This window comes from Ictalurus punctatus, chromosome 4 (genome assembly GCF_001660625.3).
Source record: "Ictalurus punctatus breed USDA103 chromosome 4, Coco_2.0, whole genome shotgun sequence".
Classification (NCBI taxonomy): domain Eukaryota; kingdom Metazoa; phylum Chordata; class Actinopteri; order Siluriformes; family Ictaluridae; genus Ictalurus; species Ictalurus punctatus.
In genome coordinates this window covers 28,278,945-28,302,974 of record NC_071284.1, presented here as the reverse complement: position 1 = coordinate 28,302,974, position 24,030 = coordinate 28,278,945, and the positions used below count along the sequence as shown (strand labels likewise).

Below are 24,030 nucleotides of genomic sequence, written 5' to 3'. Positions count from 1 at the left end.
TGTATTTTTATTTTATGTCGTCTACATTATCGAGTCAGTACAAAAACATTTTAGATTCCCAAACATTAGCTTTCCAGCACAAAATTAAATGCTATGGAAACAATTTTGTATGTTGGTAAAGAAAGCAGAATATTAAGTGGTAAGAGACACTTTTCAGACAAACCACAATGAAGGCTCCTGGATTTTGCTGCAAAGTCTCCAGAAGAACCGTGTCTGGTTCTGCAAGATGCTCAATAACACTTACAGCTCATTTCTTTATAAAACTGCACTAATTCTACCTGAGGCTACTATTTTTATTTTTTTTTGTCACACCAAATATTTACTTTTTCATTTATTACTGTTTACTGCTCTTTACTGTATTTTTTTTTTTATGTAGAAACATTTAATTTCATTATTTTGAAGGCATCTTTTCTCTACAGCACTTATTTGTCTGTGCCTAAAAATTTTTGCACAGTAGCGTGTGTGTGTATATATGTATGTATCTATGTATATATGTATATATGTATAATGTGTGTGTGTGTGTCTGTGTACCTTCCCACATTTCATTTCCATACCGGAGCAGGTTTTGACCCCTTAGTCCCAGTGATGAAGGATATCCGCCTCAGTATGTGGCGCTGCTGTGCTCACTTTCCTCCGCCTGCCTTTTAAAACAGGAAGTAAAACCATCACAACTTCCGTTTTGACACAAACGTGTCAGACCCGATTAGCCTACCCGCATTGGAACAAATCCCGCCTCCTTTGCTACGATTGGCTACTAGCTTATAAACTAGGTCTCCGATTGGATGATTATACCATCCACGCTTTAAACCAGAAACCAACGTTACCAACTAGCCAATCAGAATGAGGGGGTGGGATTTGTTAACTACGGGTGGGAAAAAACATCCAAGATGTCCGCCTCGTAGAAAACGTGTGCTTTTACAGTCATGTCTGTTAACGGATAATAATAATACTAATAATACAAAAGCTAGAGATTGTATTTAGGAAGTCTTTATAGCAAAGCGAGGCAGTTTGGACAGCTGTCTGCTTAGCTAGGGGATAATTGACACAGTCTCAGAGTAAACTGATGAAAGTGTCTGAGCCAGGAATCTCATCAGTAGAGACAGAATGGCAGCACTGACTTTATTTGTGCAGAATTTACCTGCATCAGCGTCCAGTGAGCACCTGGAGGAAATCTTCTCCGAAATAGGACCGGTGAAGCGCTGCTTTGTGGTCAGAGATAAAGGTAAAGAGCAAAAATACACCAAAAGATTGCTTTCACACTTCCTGTAGACACATAACATTTCACTGACCCTCTAATGGTGTCAACACTGTGAGTTACACTGTGTTTAAAATGTAGAGACAAAACATGTTGGATCTATTAACAGAATCTTGCTGAGAAAAAAAAAAAAAAAAAACAAGCAATAGAAACCCTCATAGTATTTGTAATGGTTTTAATGGTTATAATGGGAATTTTATTGGTTTTAATGGAAACTGTAATGGTCCCTGTGGGTCTCTAATTGTAATGTGTTGTCTTCTATTGGTGGCATGTTTTTTCTTGTGGGTACAATTAAGGACTAATAATGGTAATGGTTTTAATGGTTAGTTGATGGTTTGTAATGGTATTTGTAGTGGAAATCATTCGAATTTCTATGGTGGTTTCTATTGTTTTTGCAGGTTTCTATTGATGGTTTGTTTTTCAGCAAGGAATGAAAAAAAAAATCACCGTTGACTGTTTTCCACCCGATTAATAATCTTTAGACAAGAGAATGAACATCATTTTATTAGAAATGTGTTAGTCTGAGTGGCATAATTTTAATTCCATTTAGTTTACTGCACACATGGGAAGTCTGGACTGCTGTCATTTAACATGGAAGCAAATATCAGGCACAATTTTTTGAATATCTTGGAAAACTAATGAGTTCTTAATATTCAAATTTAAATCCCGTCACAGCCATTTAAATTAAAAATATATATATTTTTAAAACATACCGTTCCAGATTTATTCCTCCTTTGTTGTTATAATAACCACCTAACTTTTGGGAAGGCTTTTTACTAGATTTTAGAGCATGGCTGTGGGGATTTGTGATCATTCAGCCACAAGGGACACAGGCAGGCAGTGATCTTAGGTGAGGAGGTCTGGGGTGCAGTCAACATTCCAGTTCATCCAAAAGGTGTTCCTTGAGGTTAGGGCTCTGTGCAGGACACTCAAGTCTTTCCTCTCCAAACTTTACAAACCATGTCTTCATGGAGCTCGCTTTCTGGACAGGGGCATCATCATGCTGGAACAGGTTTTGGCCTGTTAGTTCCAACTACAATCCGAAGTCACCTCCGTCACCACAAGGTGTTTGGAAGGGTTTCAAGAAAAAAGCCTCTACTCTCATCCAAAAACAAAGTCAGGCGTCTTCAGATTGCCAGACACTACTGGAACTTCAAATGGGATCGGGTTCTATGGTCAGATGGAACCAAAATAGAGCTTTTTGGCAATAAACACCAGAGGTGGTTTTGGTGCACACAGAGAGGTAGCCATATGGAGAAGTATCTCATGCCCACGGTTAAATATGGTGGTGGATCTTTAATGTTTTGGGGCTGTTTTTCTGCCAGAGGACCTGGACATTTTGTTAGGATACATGACATCATGGACTCTATCAAATATCAACAGATATTAAATGAAAACCTTACTCCCTCTGCCAGAAAGCTTAAAATGGGCTGTAGTTGGATCTTCCAGCAGGACAATGATCCAAAACATCCATCGAAATCAACACGAAAATGGTTTACTGACCAAAAAATCAAGATCCTGCCATGGCCATCACAGTCCCCTGACTTGAAACGCATAGAAAACCTGTGGGGTGAACCGAGGAGGAGAATCCACCAGCATGGACCTCGAAATTTGAAGGATCTGGAGAGATTCTGTATGGAGGAATGGTCTCAGATCCCTCGCCATGTATTCTCCAACCTCATCAGGCATTATAGAAGAAGATTCAGAGCTGTTATCTTGGTAAAGGGAGGTAGCACAAAGTATTTATTAAAACGGTGCCAATAATTGTTGCACACCTATAGTTAACAAAATTTTTTTTTTGATAAACATGTGGTTTGTTTGCAATTTTTTGATATCCATGAGAGCAGAGTATTTTTGTGATTTTTTTTTTTTTAACAAAAGATCAAAATATTAAACAATAAAAACAATTTTTCACAGCCTTCTTTGCTCATATTTACAAAGGGTGCCAATATTAGTGGAGGGCACTGTATTTACTTGTCTAACATTATTAGATTTGCAGATTTAACCATGAAATCATTATGAAGAAGGATGCTGAACCATCAACACATCTGTCTGGTTACAGAATAAGCCAAAGGAAATGCTAATACATAAAACTGAAACCAAAGTTAGATGAAAATTAAATTAGCACATAGAAGCACATAGCAATGAGATCTTGTTTATCTTGTGTGTAAATATGATTAAAGCTCAATGTATACTTCCATTCAGGCTCAGAGACATGCCGTGGTTTCGGCTACGTCACTTACTGCATGGCAGAAGACGCCCAGCGAGCTCTCAGAGAAATGAAGTACTACGAAGATAAAAAAATAATAGTGATTCAGGCAAAGAAGAAACTCTATGAAAAGAAGCAGGGAAAGAAGAAAAAAGGTATGTTTAGTGTCAGTGTTTAGTGTTTAGCTTTATTTCAGTTACTGTATTTGCCTCGATTCCAACTCTTTGCCTTTTATGTCTTTTTAAAATGTTTGCACAGCCGAGGTAAAAACAGAGAGAGCTGAGGTAAAAACAGAGAGTCCTGAGGTAAAAACAGAGAGTCCTGAGGAACCATCAGAGGTGAAAAGCCAGCCGAAGTCACAAGGCATGAGGAAGAACAAGATGAAGGCCAGGCTTATTATCCGAAATCTCAGTTTCAAAGTAAGTGACTATGATTCGATTCAATTTCAATTCACTTTTATTTGTATAGCAGTTTTTACAATGGACATTGTCTCAAGGCAGCTTTCCGGAAACATAAACACAGGATACAGATTTTAAGTGTGTGAATTAATCCCAAATGAGCAAGCCGGTGGTGAGGAAAAACTCCCTAAAATGATATGAGGAAGAAACCTTGAGAGGAACCAGACTCAGAAGGGAACCCATCCTCATCTGGGTAACACCGGATAGTGTGAAAGTAAAGGAAAGTTCATTATGGTTTTTATATGAAGTCTTTGTTGAACTAGTCCACTGTTCAAAGGAGACCTGAGTGCAAAACTGCATGTGGTAATTGCAGTCCCAAGGATATAGCAGCAACCATAGTCCCAACAACCACAGTGAGAATGTCCATGTGGAATTGGAGTTGATGACGCAGGGCATCCGAACGGATCAGGCACGTCCGGAGAGCAGAAAAGACAGGATCACTGGCATCTCCATAAAATCATGTGTGGCTCGACAGAAGGGGAGAGGGAGGTAAAGAGAGGGAGAGATTGTTAAGTAGGACTGTGCTTTGTGTAAAATAAATTCTAGTCATGGTAAGCTTGAGTAAACAAATATGTCTTCAGCCTGGACTTAAACACTGAGACTGCATCGGAGTCCCAAACACTAAATGGAAGACTGTTCCATAACTGTGGGGCTCTATAAGAGAAGGCTCTTCCCCCTGCTGTAGCCTTCGCTATTCGAGGTACCAACAAATAGCCTGCATCTTTTGATTTAAGTAGGCGTGGCGGATCATTGAAAACCAAAAGGCTGCTTAGATACTGTGGCAGCGAGACAGTTTAGTGCTTTATAGGTTAATAATAGTATTTTATAATTATTGCAAAATTTCACTGGGAGCCAATGCAGTGTTGATAATATCAGGGTGATGTGTTAGGAACCAATGAGAGTTAAATTACATATATATAAGTTTGTATTTATGTTCACCCTTACACGCTTCGTGTCTTCTCAGCTGCTATATCAGGTTTTTGTGGATTTTATTCAACATTTTCAGATCACTATTTTTGCTCTAAATATTCCCATTGGTTCCTGACTTTTCAGACTTTACCCTGTACATTGCCACATATTTTGTATCATCTTAGTCTTTTCTGTATTTAATATGTTGTATCTGCTTTTGATTTAGATTCTGACTCTTTTTGAGATAAAGAAATGGTTTGTTTGCTTTTTTTTTCCAGTGCTCTGAGGCTGATCTTAAGGAAGTCTTTTCAAAGTATGGGACAGTGCTGGAAGCTAAGATCCCTCTAAAACCAGGTACTGTTCACTAAATTAGTTAGAATCGAAAAAAAAAAGATTTGTGATAAAGATGTGTTTGTTATTGCTTATTTGATCCAAGCACATTTGGTGATGTGATGAAATAAAGCTGTTAGGCTTGTTTTACATGTTAATCAGTGTGGCGTTTTTTTGAATGAGAATTTGTTTTTCTATTATTTATTCAACCCATGGACTATATTTCAGCCTGTTGCTGTGCATTTACAGTGTGCACTCAGTGTGTCGGTTAAAAGCAATATTTCATGACCGTTCAAGCTTGTGTAGCATGTCTGAGGGATAATGCACAGTCTGAACAGTGTGTGGTGGTGTGGGAAACCCATCAGATTTCACGGTGCAGCTAGTTTCATTTCTTGCAGCTAGTCAGAAAAGATGGAAAATCAGGTTTTGGTCCAAATTTGGGGTTTTACCGCCAAGAGTGTACTTTTATACATCAACTTTAAGAAATCATAAATATATTTCAGCATAATGGAAAGAAATGTTTTAATGTTGCCTAGGATATCATATCGTCATGCCAAGATCATGTTGTGTAAGGAGCCAGTTTACCAAACACATCAGTAAAAAGAGTCAGTCTGCTTAAAGACCAGTCCATACAGGATTTCTTGGGAATTTCGTGATTGATAGATTTTGCTACAGCTTTTTTTTTTTTTTTTCTCTTCAGAATTTTTTTATTTATATTTTTTTTGTGTAAGTTTACTGGAATTGGCGAAATTGTTTTGCATGCTCTGTCACAGTGATGTCCGTTGGTAAACGAGACCGTTTTTAGCCGTACTCATGCTCGACGCACGTGAATTCGAAGAGCTTTGGCTGACTGCGCGTCGTGATGACGTCACATGACGCGTCTCAGTCCAAATTTGCGGAAAATCTGCGGTGATTTAGAAAAATTGATTTTGCGTTCACTTCTGCGATCGGGAGATCGTGAAATCCTGGAGGGTCTGAAATATGTCTAAAACCTTGCTAGCAGAATGCGACGTCCTGATGTTACACTTTGATCATTGACACCATAGCCAAATGTATATGCTTAATCAGTTCAGTTTGTAATCTGATACCAGCTGTCAAAATGTTATCTGCGCTGTCACATCATCATCAAAATACAAAGATTTAAACTGTTTATAAGTGCATTTGGAAAACTGGCTCCTTACACAACATGATCGTTGCAGGCAGATGCCTATGCAGCATTAAAATGTAACCTAAATAAAAAAATAAATCTGCATAGTTTTTTTTTTTTTTTTTTTTTTAAACGATTTGTTTTCTTAAAGTGTATTACTGGCATAATCAGAACTATATTTGTTCTTCCTTTTGAGACTGCCGCATGCATATAATAGGAAAATGTGAAAGTTTCACCATGTTAAGGGTTTCCCTCGGTCGCTACACATATCTACACATTAGGTTTATTAAACCAGTGAACAAAAATGAATGCTCAACTCCGTGAGTATTTGATGAGCCGCTTCTGGTGTAAAATGAGCTTTATACCACTGTTGTGTTGATGCATACTACTTCTAGTGATCTTTCTACCATCTTTCATATCAGTGGTTTCTGGCTACTAAAAAAAGTGTCTTGTTTTGTGGTTGTGTGTAGATGGAAAGAAACGAGGATTTGCCTTCGTCCAGTTTAAAAACATACAGGAAGCAGGAAAAGCACTCAAAGCAACCAACCTGAAAGAAATTAAAGGTGACACCCTCTCTCTCGCCTGACCAATCCTCCAAATCACTGATCATGTCAGCATTCATAACATTCATACTAGAGTCTAACTTTGGTCTGTCTCTGTTTTCCACAGACAGGCAGGTTGCTGTAGACTGGGCCGTGTCTAAAGACAAGTACGTGGCTAATCAGCTCAGCTCGGCCTCGGGTATGTGTTGGTTTTTTTTGTTTATGGTACATTGCTGAAAATTTTTTCCAATATGAAACTGAGTGTGTTTTTTTTTTTTTTTTTGGTTATTTGTTTTTATCACAGGAGGTAAAAAAGTGACGGAGGCTGATGATGAGGATGTCAAGCCTGTAGAGAAACAGTAAGAGCTAAGCATGTCTTTTGTCTTGATTACTGACATGTAATAACAGTGTTGTTATGTCTGAATATGTATGTGCTTGTTTGGTTTGGAATGAATATATCTTTAAAAAAAAAACACTGGTGAGGTTTTATTTAGTATGGGCGTGCGATAAGATAGTAAATACAGTAAGGGAATATAAGTATTCAACACTTTTCTTTTTGTTTTTTGGGCTGGTTTCACACCTGGCTCATTTGGAGCATTTGTTTCGGAACCTGATGCGTTTTCTCCCTTGGTTCAGGTCATTTAGACGTGGCAATTGAGCTCGGATCCACACCAAAACAATCAGGATGAGACCAGTTGAATGAGGTGATGTCGCCCCAATTGTAAACGAACTCTGGAGCATTCGCTTGTTATGAGAAAGCAATCCAAACCAACCGGTGTAGCAATGCATGATGGGAACTGCGTTATGTAAAAAACGTGTTTGTTTTGTTAACGGCTCGCAACATGAATCGCTTCTTAACTTGGAACAAATATGAGGTCAAATGCCTCGTTGAAATTTGATCTGACGTACATATTTCTGAACAACTTGCAAAAACACATGAAAACACTGAGGTTTACAAGGTGTTTAGCGAGCGTCTCAAGGAGATGGGCTTTACTCGCTCTGTGGAACGCATAAATTAGATCAATTATAATAACTACGGCTAAAAAAGTAAGCCACAATAAGCTTGCGGAGATGCTAGCTCTCCATCTTGGTGGATCACCGCTGTGGAGCATAAACAGGTGCGCTCTGACCAATGAGAGGACAGTTTACTCGCACGTGACTCGCATAAACACATTCTGATAGGCTTTGAAATGTTGCATTGTGAACGTGAACCGAACCAAGGAGAAAATGCCAAATTTTACCAATTCAAGTCCCACGTTTCGGAACAAAGCACAGATCTACAGGTCTGAAAACACCTTTAGACTTGGATAATAGTTTGAATAACAAAATAGGACAGTTAGTCTAATGTTAGCTAGCTTGCGTGTATTTTATTTTATTTACGTATACACTAACACTAGCATAACATTAGGTAACTTGTCACGTAGCTAGATACTGTTCTTATAGTTATTGCTGGAGAGGTAATTAGCTAAACTAACTGCTTATCCGGCTAACTTTAGAGCAGTGTTGTGTTTAGGTAGGTATTTAGCTGTTGCTAAATAAGTATTATATAGTGTTTAAAGGCGTGACAGCTAGCACTGTGTCATTGCCTTTTGAAAGGATTGTTAAGAGTGTGATGAGGACTGTCTTATTTTTAAGGTCTAAATCACAGCCAGAGGAGAGCTCTCACAGTGAATCTGAGGCAGGCTCATCATCTGATGATGATGATGATGATGATGATGATGATGATGAAGAGGATCACAGCAAAGACAGCGAGGATGAAGAGCATAATGACTCTGAGTCTCTGGAAGCAGACAGTGATGCATCAGATGACGAGGATACGGATGAAGATGATGATAAGGAGGAAAATGGTATCATTTCGTCATTGATTCATTCATTCATAATAGGTGTAGGGCTTTAGATTTTTTTGTTTATTTATTTATCTGGGGGGATTGTTTCCTTCTCTGTCCAGCCAAGAAGAAGAAACCGAAGAAACTTCTCCCTTCAGACGTGAATGAGGGTAGAACGATATTTATAAGGTAAGCATCACAAAGGGTATGTACTATCGAGTAGGGCTGAGCATCAGTATGCACCAGCGTGCATGGGTTGTTGGTGATGTCACTGACTGTTTTTGGGTTTGTCTTCACAGCTCTCACAATGTTTCTGTCATCAGCTGTTGTGGTTTTCTTGGCTGACCCATTCAGTATCTTTTCTTAGTACACCAGTGGTTTCTGTCTTTGTCAAGGCATTCCAAATTGTTGTATTGGCTACGCCCAGTGTCTGTGCAGTGCCTCTGAGTGATTTTCCCTCTTTTCTTAGCTTCAAATTGGCTTATTTTTCTCCCATAGACAGCTGTCTGATCTTCATGTTGGTTTACCCTTTTTAACAACAAATGCCGTCTTCACAGGTGAAACCGAAGGCTAAACCCGAGTAGCTGTTCAGCACTCTTTATTCTTTAAACTGTCGATCTAAAAGGACACGCATGGGTAACAAGAAGTCACGTTCCTACAAATTCGGTGGTCTGATACAAAACTGTACTATGTTCCCTGGAGTTTAACACGTCTTCATATAAATACCAGAAAATAAAAGCGGAAATTCTAAACTCTCTTCTCATTCATCTTTTGATCTCAAACCCAAATGTCTTCAGTCTGCAGCAAAAACAAACGAGTTGGCCTCGCCATTCCAACAGGCTGATCGTAGTTCAGTCATGAATGTAGGTGCTGGAACTCAAGATGTCAGATGTACTCTTGCTTCAGTCCAGACTCTACACGTGATTTAGTGTTAAACTGCATGGATTCAAGTTACTCCAAGCACACATCAGCTCTGCGTGGCTCTCAGAAACTTCTTTCTCTTTGTCTATGTTAGAAACCTGTCTTTTAACTCGGAGGAAGAGGAAATAGAGGAAGTTCTTCTGCAGTTTGGTGAACTCGCATATGTGCGGATTGTGGTGCATCCTGAAACGGGACACTCGAAAGGTTAGTGCTGCTTCATTACATATTTTAAAAATCCATCAGTGTTGATTTTATTTAGTTTTAAATAATTTTTTTTTTTTTTTTTTTTTTTTAAATATTGCATAATTCTCCATTATTCATGATCTCCATGGACCCTTAGGAAGTCTTTCTATTGGTCCTTAAAATTTGTGTAAAATTACATTTTACCAGTCCATACAGTATTGTGTGTGTGTTTTTTTTTTTTTTTTTTTTTTTTTTTTTTTTTTTTTTTTTTTTGTGATTGTTGAAGCCAAAAATGAATGATGTTTGTTGTAGCTATTTGTTTTCTCTTCAAAAATATGCAATGTAATATGCTTTTTTTGTCCTTTTTTTGTGGAAAATTACTTGAATTGGCGAAATTGCAATTGTGCGCTCTTTCACAGTGATGTTTGTTGGTAAATGAGACCTTTTGGCTGTACTCATGTTCGACACACGTGAATCATAGAGGGCTTTGGTTGACGTCACCCGACGTGGCTCGGCCCAAATCGACAGAAAATCTGCAGTAATTTTGAAAGATTTTAAATTTGAAAGACTCCTCAGAATATTGCGGAGTTTGCTTGATTTTGCGTTTATTTCTGTTTCACAATAGCAACTAGCTTTTGCTTGTTAAAATTTCTTACTGCTTATCTGATGTGAAATTAAATATATTATCCTGAAAAATATATTATCTAATATCCTGATATTAATATAGGCTTTGTTATTAATCAGATTTCTCACACAGATAAAAATGTATTTATCTCAATCTTGCCATCTTCCCTAATGTACACTTGATTAATAAGTACGAACTGTAATAGTTAGTGCTAACTGATCAAAAGAATAATTCTTAATTAAAAAAAAAAAATCATCTTGCTGTTGCTTCAGTTTGGAGATTCTTTAGAGCCATCATAATGTTCAGCATTTACTAAAACTGACTGCCTTGGTGCAATCGGTGTTTGAGTACGAAGCTTGTTTACGACACACACGATCACAGAAGCTCCTGTGACCCTCAGCAGGTCAGAGCTGATGTAACTGTCAGGCCTCACTGACGTCCACCGCACCATATAGATAAAATATTGATTCAGTAAGAAGCCGTCAAATCAGCTCGTCACAAAATGTAACTTGGGTTTAACTCGGGTATTTGATGTAAACGCTGGACTCAATTAGTGATCTTCCTGTTTTCACAAAAAAAAAAAGTCCTCACAAATAATATGTAAATATATAGAAAACTGAAGAATAATAATTTTGCACTTACTTAAAAAAAGTATATTGATGGCCCTCCGTAGGACCACGATATCCCACCAGAGTACCAGACAAACCCTACTGACAAAAACCCTGTTTTTCTCTCTTTCCGTCTAGGCTATGCTTTTGCGCAGTTCAAAACAAAAGAGGCAGCAGAGAAATGTCTAGCAGCAGCAGCACAGACGGAATCTGAGGTGAGTCCAAATGAGCTTTTCTTTTAGTAGTCTCTGTTTGTGTGTGTGTCCATGCATGCAAGGGTTTTCTCTAAGCCTCAGGTACTTTGATTTCCTGTGCTTTGTTCAGGCTCCGTGTCCGAGTTGTGCTCTGTGTATGTGTCTGATTCGGAGTCATGCTCTGTGTGTTGCAGACTGGCGGTGTGTGGGTGGATGGGAGGAAGCTGAGCATTGTGTTGGCAGTGACCAGAGAGGACGCTTCCAAACTGAAGAACAAGAAAGTGAAAACTCACACAGGCTCCAGGAACCTCTACCTTGCCAGAGAGGGCTGTAAGTACATGGCTGTGTGTCTGGGGAAGTAGTTTTAGCTGTAAAGCCAAGAGTACGCTATAATTTTACAGTCTTATCAAACCAATTAAATGAACGCATTTTAAATAAAACAAGAAGATGTGGATCAGATAGTAAAAGGGTTTGCAAGAGCATTATTCAATATTTAAACAAGATAAGCATATACTTTTTATCATGTTCATGATAGACAGAAAAAAAACCTCAAATAAATCCAATAGTATTTTATATCATTCACATCACAATACAACAGAGTAATAGAGTTATAACTATAACAGCAAATTATAGAGATTTCAAAACATGTTATCCAACAACTGTTGCTAAAGAGTTGCCTAAAAGGTGTGCATTTTTCAAAATTGTTATCCTGGAGTAATTGTTTGTTTGTTTGTTTATTTATTTAGAAAAATAATAAAAATGTATAGGAAACCCCCTAAACTCCTGGAGCTGTTGATGGGTCTCATTCTTACATATTGTTTCTGTTAGCTTCACTGTAAATAATCAGTCATTCATAGCAGTTAGTGAATAACGTGCTTTATAATGAAAAGATGAACCATACAGTGTACATATACTACAGGGTGTCTACAGGGTGCACTACAGGGTGTCCCAAAGGTCTCCAAACTGTACATAAGGGACTATGTTTGGCAGCATCACATCTGTTGTGTGCCTTTGTCAGTGGATGTTCGTGGACGTCCATTTCTCGATTGGTCTTCAACACTTCCAGTCTTTTTGAATTTATGTTTGGGAGCAGTGTCGTGTGTGTGATGTGCTCGCCATGTTTCCTGTTAGTCCATCGCAACCTTGCGACAGCTTCCTGATCCAGCCATGACAATGATTTCAATACGTCCTTTTTTTGTCAAAGACGTTCTTAAAGGCTGTCTGAATATATATGCAGCCATGTGGAAAAATAAATACACCCCATGGAAATTGTTGGCGTTTTTATTTTATTTATTTATTTATTTATTTTTACATATTTGGACAAGTCATCTTGGAAACAGTGCCTATTAATTAAGTTGTACAACTTGAACAAACCACATGGAAAATGAGCTTTTTCAGTCATTTATTCAACAGAAATCTTAATAGATGTGATATTCATCTGTGGAAAAAATAAGTACACCCTTCGGCTCAGAAGCTAGTATTGCCCCTTTTAGTAGAAATAACGTCTTGTAGGCATTTTTGCATAATTATCCACCAGGCTTTCTGGAATCTGTGACCACTCTTCCATGCAATATTCTTTCACTTGCAAGGTGTTTGAGGGTTTTCTTGCACGTACTGCATGTTTCAGATCCCCCCCCCCACAGCATTTCAGTGGAATTCAAATCCGGGCTTTGACTAGGCCATTCGATAACCCTCCATTTCTTCTTTTTGACCCATTCTTTGGTGGATTTGCTCGGATCATTATTCCGTTGAAAAATCCACTTTCATTTCAACTCCAACTTTCGAACTGATGGTCTCACATTATGTTCAAGCACTCTTTGATATGATGTAGACTTCATAAATGAATCAATTGATGCAAGCTGTCCAGTCCCTGAAGCAGCGAAGCAACCCAAAACCATAACATTTACACCACCTTGCTTCACAGTTGGTATGAGGTGCTTCTCCTGAAAAGCTGTCTTTCGTCTTCAGCAAACATCTCTGCTGTTACTGTGGCCAAACAACTCTATCTTTGATTCATCTGTCATTATTCCAAAAGCCTCTCATGCAGGTCAACTTACTAGAAAATCCTGTGATGAAATTTTGAGGTTCTTGGAGAGTCCTTTTTGCATCAGACGTTCTGTTCTAGGGCTGAGTTTGTTGAGGACATCCAGTCCTGGACAAATTGGCAGTCAAAATCTGCACCACTTCTAGATGATTTTCCTTATAGTAGAATGATGTATTTCAAATAATTTGGCGATAGTTTTAAATCCCTTGCCAGACTCATCCACAACCTTTTTTTCTGAAGGCCTTTCAGAACTCTTTAGATCTTGGCATGATGATGCCACACACCTCAATAACAAAGGAAAAACCAGACACTAGATATGAGAGGGGTATAAATAAGACAGGTTCCACCTGCACTCCCTAAGCAGGTTCTAATCACTGGCACCCAATCTTCAGCACCTGATTCAAATGTTATGGATTTGAAGGTATGTGAAATGTAGGGGTGTTCTTACTTTTTTCCATGCGACTGATCTGTTTTCTTGTTAATACAAATTGTGAAAATTACTACAAAATGTCAGTTTTATGTGTCATTTGATAGTGTATCACCTTTATTAACAGGCACTGATTCTAAGATGATGAAATGTTTACTTGTCCAAATATGTCAGAAAAGCCAACAGTTTCCATGGGGTATACTTATTTTTTCACATGACCCTGTAATATAAACCAAGTATAAAAAATGTTGGAAGACATTTTGATAAAAAGAGTTAATTTCCCATATGAATGGAGACTTTTAGGGGACACCCTGTATTTTCACTCTTTGATGCTTTGACACAGAAAATTTAAGAGGAACTCCCAGTCTATGATACAAGTGTAGTGTATATAATGGCAAATTTAACCTGAATAGTTATGCTATACCTGCCATTTTTATTTTCTTCACTTCCACATCTTGGTTTCCTCCAACTCCTCTTTTATATCTTCCTGTATTCAGTGATCCGTGCTGGAACCAAAGCAGCAGAAGGAGTTTCTGAATTTGATATGGCCAAGAGGGAGAGGGTACGTCAGCCGACACAGCTCCACACTTCCTCGCGATTTCCTGGATACTTTGATTTTGATTTTAATTTTAAAGCTAAAACTCTAAAGCTGTATCATATCGGTGACTGTGTAAGGTCTTTTGGTATTTGCTGACATGATTGTGTGTGTGTGTGTGTGTGTGTTTGTGTTTGGGGGGTGTTTTTAAGCTTGCAGAGCTGAGGCGGGCAAAGCTGAAGGATGTGAACGTGTTTGTCTCTCAAACCCGGCTGTGTATTCAAAACCTTCCCGGAAGTGTGGACAACAAAGGTCTCCGCAAACTCTGCATGCTTGCTGCAGGGGGAGGAAAGGGTGTCCGTATCAAGGAGGTAACTGGTTCACCCCCCCGCCCACCCACACACACATATTTGAGTTATATAATAAATTGTTGTTAATTAATCAGTCATACGAGTTTAAGTAAGTGGTTCCTAATTAATGGGTCATGACGCATATGTGTGTGTTTTTGTTTTTTAATTTTTTTTGGGAGTGGTCTTTTTTTTTGTGCAGCAACAACCAGTTGCGAGAAATTCACTGCACTCACATCACCATAACTTGGTCTTCTGAGAAATGATTTGCTCATGTTAACGGAAAACGTTTAGCATATTATCAAATGTGTCGAGCTAGTCTTGTGGCAGGATTCCCCGTTACCTCATGATGAATTCATTCTTAATTAAGCTTATTAGCTCATTCTTTTCTAGAATTGTACGATGATGTGAAAAATTTGCCAGGAAAATACAAGTACACGAACACGTATATTTCCTCATACAATGTATGTGCAGTATGTCAGGACACTTCACTATAATTCCAGATACAGAAAACATAAATAAAATGCAGGGGTGCCATCATATATAGCTTTGACGTAGCCCTATCATTCAGAAGTTTTGACCTGTTAATCATGCACGTACAGATCACGAAGTCAGCTGTGCAGTTTGGGCGATCCTGTACCCAGTGTAACCTCCGATTCATGTTCTTGGTTGAGAGGAGTGGAACTTGAGGTTTAGTTCATCTGCCTCAAAGATTGATGTGTGTTTTGAGATGCTTTTCTGCTCGCCATGATTGTAAAGAGTGGTTGTAACCGGCGCTTTCCTGTTAGGTCCTGTTTCTCCTCTGACCTCTCTCATAAACAAGGCGTTTCCATTGGCAAAACTCCAGCACACTGGATGTTTTTGTTATCCGTACCATTCTGTATGAACTCTACAAATGGTTATGTGTGAGATCAGAAGTTTCTGAAATACTCAAGCCAGCCTGTCTGGCACCAGCAACCATGCCACGGTTGAAGTCACTTCAATCACCATTTTCACCGTTCTGATATTTGACACGAATGTTAACTGAACATAGGCCGAAGACCTGTATGAACATCTAAAATTATTCAACCCTCATTGCAAATCAGGTTTATTGTCAAGCTTTACAGACTTTCAGCTGTTTACAATGAACAAATCAAACAAAAGCAACTAAAATAGTTCAATACAATGAACTCTTCAAGTGGTTTCCCCAAATTCAACTGAATATTCAACTTATAATGACTTCTCCAGTTTCAAAATTATTCAAACCCCTGAACAGAATCCCTCACAACAGCACAGATATGCAAAACGGGTGTTGTCTCAAGCACACCTGATGCAGGTAATCAAGGGCTTCATTAGTTACACCAGGTGTGCTTGAGCTGGAACACATGAAATACCTGAACTGGCTAGGGGCAGAAAAAGGAAGCTATCAACAGCTATCAACTATTTCAATTGCTTTTGTTTGATTTGTTCATTGAAAGCAGTTGAAAGTTTGTAAATTTTTACAAATAACCTGATTTGCACTGGGGGTTGAATAATTTTCATTGCAACTGTATGTATTGTGCTGCAGCCACGAGATTGGCCGATTGTATAATTGGATAATTTCTGTTAACAACTAATGCCAGATTTCATACCATCAAAGAATAGGTATTTCTTCTGGCTTCTAAAGTATTGATCTGCATATCCTACTTTCGATTTTTATTCACTTTGATCATACATTTTGTATATTTACTAGGTGAGACCTTGCTCTCTGAGAGGAGGTGAGGCAGGTTATAGGGCTTGTGCATGTAAACTTTATGCATAACACCACATACAATTTTTCATAGAACACTACAGGATGGGAAAACATTACTTTAAAATAAATTACCATAATAGAATTACATTAGACTGCACTATTGCCTTGCATCAACACTAGATGCCAGTATTGTGTTGGCCTGATTCTGGAATTGATCTGAACTGGACTGTGTGATTGTTAAAAATTCTTGCTGCATACTTGTTATCCTTATCAAATAAATATTATTCTGCATTAAAGATCCCTACTGCTGTCTTTCTGTCCCTCTTCAAGTGCCGAGTTATGTACGACAGGAAGCCGGTGCGTGGTGAGCCGATGGGTCGCTCACTAGGTTACGGCTTTGTGGAGTTTCAGGAACATGAACACGCCCTCCAAGCCCTGCGTCACCTCAACAACAATCCTAAAATCTTCAAGGCCAACAAGGTCAGTCCAGTGACAAAGGTCCTAGAAGGGCAAGAGGTCAAGCCTGCTTCCTGTTCCATACAGTTGAGTGCAAAAGTCTGCATTCCCCAGGGTTTTAAATGCATCTGTAGTGCAAATAGAAATCAGCAGAAAAGTATTTAAAAAAAAAAAAAAGTTACGCCATTAACCTCTTGATTGTTATAACGGATTTGAAGTAGGCAGTATACGGCGTAAGAGATGTCATACAGTATGTTTACATGGACAACAATATTCCGATATTAAGACGATACTCTGATTAAGAAAATAGCATGTAAACAGCGATTTCTGATTACCTTAAACCTGACTAAAGTCATACTAGAAGAAAACACAAATCGAATTAAGACATGTGGAGTATTCCTGTTTATTTAGTCGCATTATTGAAGTACACACCTTAATCACACTATTAATGTCGTGTGTCGTCATTTTGCGACAGGTCGCATACACATGACCGTGCTCAACCGTTTGACGGCAAACAAGAGAACACGGCTATTATTACACGTATTTCGACTACTATATAGTAGGTAAGTACGCAGTTTCGGACGCAGCCCATGGCTTCATCTATTTGCACGTTTAGCATGACAAATCATTAACTGCACTTGAAGCTTTCATAAAATTAAAAATAAAAACACCCAAAACTGTATACAGTACCATAACGAAGACCAACTGTATGTCGATACGTGAAATTCTGGAGGGACGTCGGACGGCGTGGCGTGGGGACGCAATGACGTGTGACGTTAATCGATCTATGTTCTGTAACATGTAAAATAGGAACATGAAAGGAGTATTCTAAAAGCAACTCATGTAAACACCTTAATCAGAATATTGTCTTATTCAGAATAAGGTCAATAATTAGATTACTGCTGTCCATGTAAACGTAGTCACTGTTACACGTGATGAATATGAAAGATATTCATTTGCACTTTAAAAAAAAATACACTATGAATTTTTTTTTATTTATTTTAAATAATGAACAAACATCAGTGATCCGTAAGGAAACCTCCACCCTGAAACACCTTAAACATGCTTATATTGAAATATCTGTGATGTGTTTCAAAGTTCTGCCACTAATATGTTGGTTGGTGCTGTACATTCATTATTTAGAGCAAAAGTCTCAGGCAGGTGCAAAGAAATGCTGTACAGCAAGGATCCTTATTCTTAAAGCCTTTTACGACCCTTTGCTTTAAAAAAAGATATAAGCATCAAATCTGTTTGAGCAGAGTGTAGAGAGCAGGGAGTTAAATGTAGGTAGTGTAGAAAACTGTTAACCCAAGTGAAAATAGACCAACATGTTGAAATGAAAAAAAAAAAGTGAAATCGTTCAGAATGGATTCCCCTTCCCCCCAATTGTCCTGTAAAATACCTGTTCTCTTCATATTGGCCTGTGGGTGTATAAACATTTGCACTCAGCACTGTGTTGTATTACGAGGTTTATGTGTTGTGTTGCGTGTGCTATGTGACGTGCTTGCAGGAGGAAATCTCGTCTTATTGTGTGCAGTGGGCTGAAGCTAATTTGTTTAAAGTCCGGGTGAAGGCTGTTTTCTTCAGTGCTGCAGTTGTGTATAGAGATTTATCTGTTTGCTTGATGATCTCTAACCACTCAGGCACTTTTTCTGAATAGACGGCAGCTTCCTAGAAGTACGCTTATTTAACAGTATAATTACTGTTGATGTTTCCTGAATCTGTCTTTCAGTGTTCTTGAAATGTGTGTTTGTGTTTGTGTTTGTGTGTGTGTGTGTGTGTGTGTGTGTGTGTGGTTTGCTGTCCTTTGTCATGTTCTGCTCAGAGGCCCATTGTGGAGTTTTCGCTGGAGGATAAGAGGAAGTTACAATTGAAGGCTTGGAGGGAGCAGAAGAGCAAAATGACATCTGCGGCTTACCCCGGGGCAGGAAAGGTGAGGCTCGTTACGTAAACACCACGCTCCCTTAATCATATAAGCAAATTCCCAAATGAATAAACTCCATTCTAAAATCTGGATGAAGGAAATTAATCAATGACAGCGCCGTGTCTGCGATGAGAGATGTGCTGTATCATCAACATCTGCTCCTACACAATCTGTTCCTCAGTAATCTCTTCTTCAGACCCAGTCAGTCTGACTGTAATGATATTTAGGGTCTATTTGTTTCGATTAGAAGAAATGCAGTCGACTTGCTTTGTTTTAATTATGGTACGAGTGCACCGATTGCACCAAATGTGGTCTGCTGCATCGGTTTTGACTGAAGTATACTTTTTAAGAAAGGAAAAAAAAAAACACTAGAGTATTGTGCCTGGTTGTACATAGCATTGGCAACACAGTACAGTTATTTCAACTCGAACGCCAAATACTAGACGTGTGTGTGTGCATGAAATAATTGGCGCGTCGTTTATTAAGCTAGCCATTCACACACTGCGAAAGCTTAGTGATGTTTTTGCTGTTTTATTTATTTTGTTTTGAGCGAATTATAGGAGATTATACATTATGTATATGTCCAAAAGTATGTGGACACCCGACCATCACACTCATATGTGGTTCTTCGCCAAACTGTTGCCACAGCTTTGGAAACACACAACTGTCTAGAATGTCTTTTGTATGCTGTAGCTTTACAATTTCCCTTCACTGGAACTAAGGGACCCAAACCTGTTCCAGCATGACACTCTTGCCAAATCAAATGGAAAGCCTTTCCAGAATAGTGGAGATTATTATAAATTTTGTTTATTTCTGCATGCCAAATTCAGTAGGCAAACTTCATAACCAACATTTAGACACATGATGAAGAGAATACAAAGAAGTTTATTGTATTGTTTGTTTCGCTTTCAAACCCCGCTACCAAATATATATACATATTTGTTAGCAGAATTTATAATGCCATAAACATTCACAAGGGGGCCACCGTCTGCAACACAACCCCAATCATTCACCATCATATTAACTCTGGATAACGTGCTTTTCCTATGCAGTCCTTTTATGTCGTGAAACATGCTGACGGTGTCCTTGACCAAAAAGGTTGAGTTTGGTCTCATCTGAGCACAACACAATGCCAATTACCGTTGTAATGGCACTTGGTGAATGTCAGGTGCTGGATTTTTTGCTGAGACTCTCAGCAAGGGCTTCTTCTTGGAACGCTTTTAAACACCTTGTTGTTATGAAAGTGGCAGTTAACATTTTGAAACTTGGCAAGCACAAGAATCAGCTAAACTGTGCAATTAAAAAACTTCTACAGTAGTGATTTCTAAGCTCTTTTTGCCATCATCCTCACTGGGTTTGTGGGTGGGGGGGATTAGTTCACTCATGAGTCCACTTCCTGACGAATCTGAACTGTTTTAGACATGTAAAACATTTTGCCGTGACCCTAAAATATATTTGTGCTCAGTGAAATTTTGAACTGCTTATGTATTATGTAGCCATTACCTGATTTGTTCAGGTCAACAACCGTTCATCCTTTTTGTGTTGAAAATTCTTTGGTTCTTCCATACAGCTAAAATATAATGTTTGTGTGTACTGGTCAAGTGATCATGTTCTTTCAAGCAGGAAATGCCTGCTTGATGGCGTCGGATCACATTGACCAACATGCTATATATTATAATTGCTCTTCTGTAGATTTCTAACAACAGCAGACCCACACCTCTGCAGTCTACAGTGCCTGAAGAAGAGGACATGGAAGTTGGGCATTTTAATCATTTTTGGAGCACTAGTTCTGGCTTAAAATTACACCCCAGGTGCTGCCACTTAGCTCATTATGTTTCAGTCCATCGCAGGTCATAGACTTTGTGTATTCGGTTGGTCAAACATTTTGTAGAACAGGGCTACAGGTGCCAGACCACTGTGGCCAACCTTGGTACACTCTCCTAGGCCTGCCCTTTTAGCCTCACCCACGTTGTGTAAACAAGTACTCTTGGAACGGTCCTCTGCAGTAGCTACCACTTCTGCCACTAGTTTGAACCTATTCTTCAGTTTTTAACTAGTGTGTACACTGCCAGCTGTCTCTTCTTTGCATACTCATTATTGTGTTCCATTTTGGATACCTAATTGGTGACACCATGATGGAACGAACTGTGTATATATAGAAAATTATTCATCAAGGTTATGAAGGAAGTCAATACTTCTACAGGGCACGCCAGTATAAAATCAGTTTGTGTGTTTGTATCTCTAATTTGATTTCAATGATCAAATCACAGAAACAAGTGAGCAGATTTGGAACTCTGGAAGGCACAAGTACGCAGCCTCAGCAGAAATCTCCTAAAAAGCCCTCAGCCGCAGTTCAGCAGTCAGAGGAATTTCAGAAAGGAGGCAAGAAGATCCAGGGAGTTGTAAGCAGCCATTACTCAGGTTTCAGAACCACACCAGAAGTAGAGCACGTCGAGCTGGGTGACGGCAAAAAACGGCAGAAGATTCTTCCCATGCCTTCTCGTATCGGGCCAAAGATCAGGTACTGATTTAATCTCTGATTATTTTTTTTCCAGAACATTCTGATTAAGCAGTACTGACTCTTTCACATGAATTGTTCTAAACCAATGTGTTCTTTTTGATGGAACAGGAAACGGGATAAAGGTAAACAGAATGCCCAGGTTAGGAAAGTGAAGACGATCCCCAGCAGGAAGGAGAGAAAGGGAGTACTCTCGATGGAGAAACCCAGTCCAAATAAGAAACAGGTGAACATGTTATTCTAGCATAACTATATGAGATACAGATGAGGGAAAAGGATATTTGCATAGTTAAGTCTCTCTGAAAGAGATATGCTTTGTTGTACAGCACTTTTTAAAGCGTTTTCCTTAGAGCCAGGATAATCATATGTCAACCAAAACCCATCCTCCATAACATAGAATCTTAAAAAAAAAAAAAAAAAAGTGAATTGTAGAATACAGACGCACCAAGACCTACTGAAATCTGTGTGTGAGTCTCAATCAGCTCCCTAGCTCCCTAGGTTGTGAATCAGTATATCGTGTACACGAGTTCGTGCACTGGTAAGGACCCTGGCTCACTATGCATTGGGACACTGATACCTCAATTTCTGGTGATATGACTATGTACTCGCATCGTAAAACATCACCACTGGCATTTATAACCAACAGGATGGACCGATATCTTTCTGACATTATATGTCATATGAATTAGTTCACTTAATCACACGCATTTCTCTCATGGTACTTCCAGCACAATCGTACACTAGCTAGTGGATTTTTGAAATGACATTATACACTTAAAAGTCGTTAGACTCCCAACAAACCATATATAGAAAGTTCAAAATCACTAAAGTAAGAAATCATTCGAGAGCCACAACAACGATAACAAGCTGCTTACAATTGTAGACAAAGTTGCCTGAGAGTTCGTCCACCGTTCTTTTCAAGCTGAGAGGCTTCAGAAAATATGACGTCATTTCCAGTAAGGGAACAATAGTGAGCTTCGATGTTTCCTGGTTTTTGAGGTGCATTGTGGGATTTTTTACGGAGCGAATGTTCCAGTGCACGGGAATGTTTTTGCGATCGAGACAGCCCTTAAAATGGCCGACTGCCTGATCAGTGCCCTGACTACTGAACTAGGGAGCTGCTTGAGACGCACCTTATAGCTACATATAGGCAATAGACACTCGCTATTGGAGGTGTGTGTATGTGTATGCGAGCGTGTGTGCAGGTGAGTAGAAATGCTTTTTGGTTCAAATAGTTTTTGCTTTGTCAGAATTAGGAATCCTGTCGAATCTAATTGATGACCCTTGTCCTTGTGAGACACACCAAAGAACTCCTAAGCGTAATGATTGAGGCATCAGAAGGTTAAATATAGAACGCTTGCTTCTCTGAATACACTAGCATGTCCATGGGTCGCAAAAAGACTTAAATTGTATGAAAACGCCTTTTATTTAAACCGTTGTGCATCAGAAATGCTTTCATAGGCTAAACCAGTGGTTTTCAAAGTGGGGGCCGCCTGGGGAGGCCTCAACAATTTGATATGCCCATCCCTCCCACTAGTATGTTTTCTCTTTCTCACTCTCAACCACACATACACACGATAAATTCCTAATGTAATGTAAAGATGTTATCATTAATTATTAATAAAAAAGTGGGATATATTCAGAAGTCTGTATTTTTAAAGACATCTTGCAAAAGAGGGGCCTCCGTCAAATGTTAATGCCATTTGGGGTCCTTGCCCTGGAAAAGTTTGGGAATCCCTGGGCTAAACCATACTTCAAAGTTGTACAGAAGTTTCAATAACGCTAACTTCGTACTCCTGCTAATAAACGACCAATTACCTGTAAATTACCAGGCGCGTTTTTAGTGATGCCACAAAACTTCATATAAGCCGAAGCTCACAGAGGGATGACTAAACGAGTGAAAGGGCACCTTGTAAACATGGCACACTTGTTCTCATAGACACACACTAACTCCTCCTCCTTTTAAACAGTGGCATTTACACTTGTCCTGATTGCACAGCTAGTCTTATGTCTTCATTTGAGCATTTTTTCTCTTTCTTTCTTTTGTTAGTCATATGAAACGACAGACTTTCACAAGATTTTCACTAAATTCATGTGTGCAGTTCAGTTGAAATAAATTACCTCAAGTTTTATAGGTTATCAGTGTAAAAAAAAAATTTGCACTAGCTCATGCTAGTAGAATTTTGTCAGTTGAAGTGTGGCCCCAAATGTGTAATTTTACATTCTTTCAGGAGCTCCGATTTGCTCCTTAAAACAATTTATAGATCCTGTAACGTATAACTCGTATTGTAGAATTACTTGTATTGTTCTCCTCTTGATATATCGCTTTGCTTGTATTTCCTCATTTGTAAGTCGCTTTGGATAAAAGCGTCTGCTAAATGAATAAATGTACACGTAAGTAAAACTCGATGCACAATGTGTGCATTTTCTTTAGAACCAGAATCATTTCTAGTATGGTTATTATGAAAGTTTTTGTGTTTTCAGAATGCCAAACCAGCGAAGAGGAAGTTCCAGAACAGAGAGCACGATCACTTTGACCGTCTGGTCGAACAATACAAGAAGAAACTCACAGGCACTTCGAACTCTAACGAATCCCTCGTCAAGAAGAGCAAGTGGTTCAGTTGAGCTTGGATCTAAAAAGTGCTGTGTGAATGTGAGTGAGAACATGCCAGAGAAAGACTGAATTTTACTTGGTGTGCCTGGTGCGATACGTTTTATATTAAAGGTAATAATAAAAAAAATTCTAATAATGTAACGTTTCATGTTCCAGCATTTTCTTATTATATTGTGGGAGCTACTGTACTTTTAGGTGTAGCATTATACACCACTCTATGGAAAATAAATATTTGCGTAAAACTTGG

At 38.8% G+C, this 24,030-nt stretch overlaps 1 protein-coding gene across 1 annotated transcript; it reads left to right on the top strand.

Moving 5' to 3' along the window:
- The first annotated feature begins 855 nt into the window (after positions 1 to 855).
- Positions 856 to 24,030, top strand: rbm28 (RNA binding motif protein 28). The gene is made up of 19 exons (XM_017465792.3): positions 856 to 1,222; positions 3,461 to 3,619; positions 3,723 to 3,883; positions 5,110 to 5,185; positions 6,779 to 6,871; positions 6,978 to 7,049; positions 7,155 to 7,209; positions 8,486 to 8,697; positions 8,799 to 8,865; positions 9,692 to 9,801; positions 11,152 to 11,228; positions 11,402 to 11,537; positions 14,176 to 14,240; positions 14,426 to 14,584; positions 16,602 to 16,751; positions 18,553 to 18,660; positions 20,922 to 21,172; positions 21,281 to 21,395; positions 23,654 to 24,030. The coding sequence occupies exons 1-19, from the start codon at positions 1,105 to 1,107 to the stop codon at positions 23,792 to 23,794; spliced, it is 2,325 nt and encodes a 774-aa protein (XP_017321281.1). The 5' UTR covers positions 856 to 1,104; the 3' UTR covers positions 23,795 to 24,030.